Source organism: Pecten maximus, chromosome 16 (genome assembly GCF_902652985.1).
Source record: "Pecten maximus chromosome 16, xPecMax1.1, whole genome shotgun sequence".
NCBI lineage: Eukaryota > Metazoa > Mollusca > Bivalvia > Pectinida > Pectinidae > Pecten > Pecten maximus.
Genome location: NC_047030.1, coordinates 2,913,442 through 2,920,616, shown reverse-complemented (window position 1 = coordinate 2,920,616; position 7,175 = coordinate 2,913,442). Strand labels below are relative to the sequence as shown.

The following is a 7,175-nucleotide window of genomic DNA, read 5'->3' as shown; positions in this document are numbered from 1 at the left end:
TGATAAGGTTGAGTCTCATTCGGGATTGTTTTGATAAGGTTGAGCCTAATTCTGATTTTTTTTTTATAAGGTTGAGCCTAATCGTTTTTTACAAGGTTGAGCCTAATTTTGTTTGTTTTGATAAGGTTGAGTCTAAGTCGGGATTGTTTTGATAAGGTTGAGTCTAAGTCGGGATTGTTTTGATAAGGTCGAGCCTAAGTCGGGATTGTTTTGATAAGGTTGAGTCTAAGTCGGGATTGTTTTGATAAGGTTGAGCCTGATTCGGTTTTTTTTTTTTTTTTTTGATAAGGTTGAGCCTAATTTCCTTTTTTACTTTGTGATAATGTATTACAGATTGTAGATACTGCTAGTGGACTTTAACTTTAATTATTTCCTTTATGAAATGAACCCATATTTCAAGTTAAAAGCGTGACTAAGTAAATAAAACTCTTAAATAAACACATAACTTAACTTCTTTGATTTAACTGAAATAGAAAGCTATCAAATTAATTAAATGAGGGCTTATTACACCCCCTAGCTGTATGATGTCCCAATTATTACTGACGAGTCTTAGAAGGACAAAACAACTGTATGGTGTCCCTAACATCACTGCAAGCCCTAGAAGGACAAAACAGCTGTATGATTTCCCAACCATCACTGACGATTCCTAGAAGGGCAAAACAGCTGTATGATGTCCCTACCATCACTGACGATTCATAGGAGGACGAAAAACTGTATGATGTTCCAAATATCACTAACCAGTCCTAGAAGGACAAAACAGATGTATGATGTCCCTGACATCATTGGCGATTCATAGAAGGATGAAACAGCTGTATGATGTCCTTACCATCAGTCCATCACTAACGAGCCCTAGAAGGACGGAACAGCTGTATGATGTCCCTAACACCACTGACTAGACCTAGCAGGATGAAACAGCTGTATGATGTCCCTAACATCACTGACAAGTCCTAGAAGGACGGAACAGCTGTATGATTTCCCTAACATCACTGACGAATCCTAGAAGGACGAAACAGCTTTATGATGTCCCTAACATCACTGACGAGTCCTAGAAGGACGGAACAGCTGTATGATGTCCCTAACATCACGGACGAGTCCTAGAAGGACGGAACAGCTGTACGATAAATTGCGTCTATCATATGCCGACATTTTCTATATTTTGCAAAACAACTCACGTTGATGAAGTGGGAACAATTTAGATAGTCTTCTCCCGATTATTAAATACATTCATTTTTCAGCATATTGGAATATGTTGTAGGATCTGAGCACTTTAACATACAGATGATAATACAGACAGTCACGAATGTATGGTCACGTTTGATCTCGTTGATAAAAGGCTCTGCAGATCCAAGGTCAAATATAGACCAGTTTTTGTATTTGTGTTGGACTTTAGTAATACAGTATTTTAAAGATAGATATTATTCAGTCGATTGCAGACTGGTTATTAACAGATCTTTTACTATGAATTTAGTTATAATTTAGTTGATTTGACAGGATTTTAATACATTTTAAATCAGATATAAAATACGTATTTATATTCTTAATCCTTCCTTCTATTCATAAGAATTTAGATGTTACATGCAGGGTAACAGCAAACGGCACACCTCGGAACTTAAAGTCCACCAATGGGGTAACGGCAAACAATTCATTAGACCCTGCTCTTGTCGTTAGAGACTGGACGCTGCCATCTTGGATATTAACGGGATAAAGCACAACAAGAGACGAATAGGTCGAAATCTCTCTCTCTCTCTCTCTCTCTCTCTCTCTCTCTCTCTCTCTCTCTCTCTCTCTCTCTCTCTCTCTCTCTCTCTCTCTCTCTCTCTCATATATAACTCACGGGGCTAAGGAGACAAGAGCAGAATATCTTGGGTTTCTGACTATGGCAAAATTTAGTGTTAACGTTATATTTTCTTTACTTACAAAAATTCGTAAGAATGCATATTGTTTGATTTTTCAGTTGGCGAAGGCTGTGTGGTCCTGGACGACCAGATATTCTGTTTCGACCAATAAACGAACGTTTAGCGGCACTGTTGATGACAACATGACGAATGAGCCAAATAAAACATCATTTATACATCATTTTATTGGAATTTCAAACACAGACATGACGGCAGTGATAAAAGAAACTATCCAGTGAATATAAAGTTTATCACTGAGACATATATACAAACAACTATGGTCCAGGCATGACTCACAAACTGATTATTATGTTGTTTTAGGTGATATCAAAACATTTATTAAAGAAGTTGACGTAGTGTTAAACACTACGAAGGCAACAACGTGGTAGTATCGTGTATTCTAAGGAAAAACAAAAAATGTGAAAAAATTGTGAATAAATGACTGACACATTTGTACAAGTATTTATTTGTCAGTTGACCTGGTTTTAATAACAACATTTGACATGTCGAACCGTGAACATCCTAATGGGATGGAGTTGTGGTCGCCCCAGCGTTAGTGAGGTATAGCGTGTGGTGGTTACACCTATGCTCCACAATGCTGTATAGCTGAGCCTGAACAGATGAGCTCAGTTCCTCTTCTTGTCCATTGATAGAAGCCATCATTTGCAACTGAAGAATAAGATAAGGTTTTTATCTAATTTTCTTACTTTTAAATATATTTCGTTACCATGCGAGCCATTTTCTACATTGTTATTTGAAGAATGGTTTATTCGCTGTCGGCGACAAAGCATCGTATACATCACATCACAATTTCAAAGTGACATAGCATTATATCCTTAACCCACGGTAAATTGAATACTATAATACCATACAATTTAGAACAGTACTTAACGAACTCTAATACACATTGAACATTACTCTCCTGTATGAAATTGTGTAAAGCATCACTTATAGTTATCAGAATATGGATGTAATACTTCAAACGGCATTCTGTTGATGGCGCTAATGGCTCTAATGTAGTAAATTTGTGTCGCTTCAGTAAAAGAATACTATCATTTAATGAGTAAATAAAGAGTAAATAGAACAACATTAAGTTGTCCCTGAAGTTTTGATGTATATAGGCGCCTAATGGGTAATTTATAAACTTACCTCCAGCTGATCTAGACCGTTCACTTGATGGATTTGATGTACTTGATGGTTATCTAGCGCCATGAAGTAACACGTAGAATGTGTTCGCGCAACCAGGTAGTGCTGTAGCAATGGACTATGTATGTAAATTACATATCAACTCAAACACTGAAGCGGGAAATGTATTCCGAAAGCAGCGACCGCAACATTCTATAATTTATAATTATAAAGAAAATTTCTGAACTTTTTGGGGGATCTCATTGGGAAACAATATACTTACGGACGTACCAGTAGCTATCACAACCCTAGTTCCCATTTTGAGGATGTAACATAGCTTGAAATCAATCTAGATTTTTATGGCGGCTGTCGTCGATGAAGCAGATGACGATTAATTTTCCGAAACGTCTGGTCCTATTCTGCTTTGTTTACAGAAGATTGATCAGGTGTTCCAAAAGTGTGAGCGTCTTCTTATTCATCGACGGCAATCGTCACGCAATTCTAGGTCAAATTGATTCAACACACAAATCTAGGTCAAATTCAACACACAAATCTAGGTCAAATTCAACTCACATTTCAAAATGCGAACCACTAGGTAGGTATAGAACCACTAGGTATACTATATCATGATCGTCTGACTTCATATCACACAAGGATATTTCCAAATGCCTCAAAATAGGATCATCTAGTCAAAAGCCGCATAGGTTAATACGAAAACGTCTGTGTATTTCATCGTTCATGTTTACTAACCGATACTGGGTCGTAGACAAAGGACACGGTTCCGTGTTCAGTGTTGTGGTGATGGCCGTTATGCTGTGCCTGGATAACATTCATATAGGAGTATATGTTAGAATTGTTTTAAGATGGTTTTGGAGAGGTCCCTACACAATACGGATTTTTGTTTGTTTCTCCTCCATATATTATCGGAGATAAACATCCTAGTCAAAGCTTGGACACTACCGATTTTTTTAGGTCTCTGCAGAATAAGACAATATTACTATTGTATTACATGGTGTCCCTTTACAGGCCTGTAGAACTTGAAATAGATGTTGCTTCACTTTGTATGACAGTCCCAGCGAATGGTGCTTCGCGGTACCAAGAGGATTGGATCAAGAGAGCACATATGCGCTGGCGACACACGAAGTTGCAGCTCTTTATATAAAAAAATCCTTGTTGATATATCCCGTCCCTGTCCCCGTCCCCGTCCCCGTCCCGTCCCGTCCCCGTCCTGTCCCCGTCCCGTCCCGTGCCCGTCCCGTGCCCGTCCCTGTCCCTGTCCCCGTCCCCGTCCCGTCCCCGTCCCGTCCCGTCCGTCCCGTCCCCGTCCCCGTCCCCGTCCCCGTCCCCGTCCCCGTCCCGTCCCATCCCGACCAGATGCATTGTAACTAGCTAATCTCAGGAACACGATCCTCACCAAACTGTGTTTCGGGATGTAAAGTGGTAGTGGGGGTATTCATGTCTTACAGACATTTTCTAGTTTTATATCTAATTCTGATGTGCACCGTTCATTAACCTACCAATCGGGAACCTAGGAAGGAATATGCCGTCTGGTACCCACTTCAGTGCGTTAGAAAGTGTGCTTTTAAGTTATCGACAAAGATTTGTTAATGATCAGATACTTGTTATTGTTTATTATGTAAGGTGAAGCGCATTAGAGTAATTTTTCAAATTAGATAGTGCGCTATATAAATGCTGTATGTATATCAATACTGTACATTATTTCTCAGTATAATTCGACTAAGTGGGTGGGGAGTATGCTAACATGTCTCGATGTGTCATTTCAGTATAATAGCACTATAATTATTAACCTATGCATATTTCTCAAATTACCTAACATTCGAAATTATAAAATTATCAAAGTATTTTCAGGCCTACATTTCTGTATCTCTACATTAGTTTAAGTCGTTTGAGATATTTATAACTTTCGTTGTGGAATTAACAGTCTCTTGATGTTGGATAAGATATATAATTTTCATAATACCTGAACGACAGCCAGGGTAAGAAACACCACAATATAACACACTCTCAACATGATGTTTGGTAGGTGAATATCAGCAGGTCCTTTAAACGATGGTAGGACACTCGGTTAATGTTATCTTAGGTGTGTTCTCACTCGTAAACATCTCGGGCTTTTCCGGTTACTCTTAAATCCACTTGGACTCCAGTAATCGGCCATTTCCGGCAATCATGGATTCGTGCGTTTCCGGTACATATTGAAAAGTACATGTAGTTTTTATTACAGGCATGCACAGGCAGCTGTTAACGTCTTATCTTTTATTCACGTTACTGACAATGTAATATTAGTACTTGTGAACTGGGACAAAAAGACAGACAGTTTATAACCCGAATTGGATTTTATCTTGGACCAAAAAAATTCAGTTGGTCTTCCGTAACCTGAATGACTGAGATAACAAAAAGTGCCGTCTCGAAATGTTCACCTTATTCTTGAGTCCAAAGTGACACACAACATATCTTAATCTTTAGTCCAAGGTAACACACAACATATCTTAATCTTTAGTCCAAAGTGACACACAACATATCTTAATCTTTAGTCTAAGGTAACACACAACATATCTTAATCTTTAGTCCAAAGTGACACACAACATATCTTAATCTTTAGTCCAAGGTAACACAACATATCTTATTATTTGGCTCTAAGTGACATACAGCAATCCTTTTTTTTTTTTTTTTTTTTAGAGCCAGTCTTTTTAATGAATAAAACATTTTTTGGCACATAATTAAGGAAAATACAAACGTCGCCTGATTAGTTCTTGTCATGTCACACACATGAATACACACGCACATGCGTGACCATGCATCATTTATTCAAACAATTCAGATTTAAGGCGTCGACACACAATGAAGCCAATCACGATGATTTCATTCAATTGACAACAGTGTATAAGTAGATTTCTTTCATTTGGGAATTATCAGCCGGAAACCCGCTGTAATGAAGTATTTTTCAAAATAATATACAGATACAATAGAAAAAATAAAATCCTCTCCCAAAAATACACGCAGTGGCATAATTACCAGTTGTATATTTGTTTTATTTGCAAATCAATAACAAATAAAAGCGAATACGTGATGTAAACACACAAGCTTGGTTAGTACAAATAAAGTGTTTTTTCTATTTCTCAAACATTCTATAAATATGAATATATCTGCTGTTTGGATTCAATAATACCCATACAATAGATTTAGATATTAACATGACAACGATAAATATGTGTGTTGGGTTAGCCTGGAAACGTATTTGCCATCAATAGGGAGCGGAAGACACCTACTATTGGTGGACTTTTATCGGTTAGATTTGAAATGTCATGCTGTATATTTTTTGGCAAATGCCTGTTGACAAACAAAATGTTCGACACAAACAAGGAAGTTTAGGGATAATTTAGAATGTACGGACCGCAAAGGGTAATTCGACACATCTACAGTATTCGAAGAATAACATTTGACTGATTTACCACCACAGGTAATGCGAGTATTTCCCCATATTATTTCATTTTGAATGTGTTTGGGTTTATTTGTTCTCTCCCCGGCATTAAATTTTATCCTCGACTCCAGGACATTTCTGTAAAAGGAAGGTTTTTTTTTTTATATTATCTATTTTCCTTAATGATTGTATTCTCATCCTAAAAAGCATCAGGTCCTTACCAAATTTATCAAAATAAAGTTTAGGTATTACGGTCCAGTTAGAATATTTTTGTGTTGTATCAAACAGTCTCTTTACCCATGTGACTCTTAGCATTTCTACATGTGTTTCAATATCTCTTATTTTTAGCCCCCATTCTTCATATTCATTTATCATTACACTCCGTTTAATTATACCCCCGCAAAGAAGTTAGGGGGGAATACTGGAATCAGGTTGTCTGTCCGTCCCTACGTCCCTCCGTCCGTCCGTAAACAATTATTGTTATCGCTATTTCTCAGAAAGTACAGAAGGGATCTTTCTCAAATTTCATATGTAGGTTCCCCTTGGTGCCTTGTTATGCATATTCATTTTGAGACCAATCGGAAAACAACATGGCCGACAGGCAGCCATCGTGAATTTTGACAATTGAAGTTTGTTATCGCTATTTCTTAGAAAGTACTAATGGGATCTTTCTCAAATTTCATATGTATGTTCCCCTTGGTGCCTTGTTATGCATA

General features: G+C 37.6%; 1 protein-coding gene across 1 annotated transcript; it reads right to left on the bottom strand.

The window, feature by feature from the left end:
* Positions 1-1,954: 1,954 nt before the first annotated feature.
* LOC117344461 lies at positions 1,955-5,637 on the bottom strand. Its single transcript, XM_033907207.1, has 4 exons — positions 5,002-5,637; positions 3,771-3,839; positions 3,045-3,146; positions 1,955-2,564 (listed from the first exon to the last, which is right to left on the bottom strand). The coding sequence occupies exons 1-4, from the start codon at positions 5,050-5,052 to the stop codon at positions 2,418-2,420; spliced, it is 369 nt and encodes a 122-aa protein (XP_033763098.1). The 5' UTR covers positions 5,053-5,637; the 3' UTR covers positions 1,955-2,417.
* Positions 5,638-7,175: the final 1,538 nt, after the last annotated feature.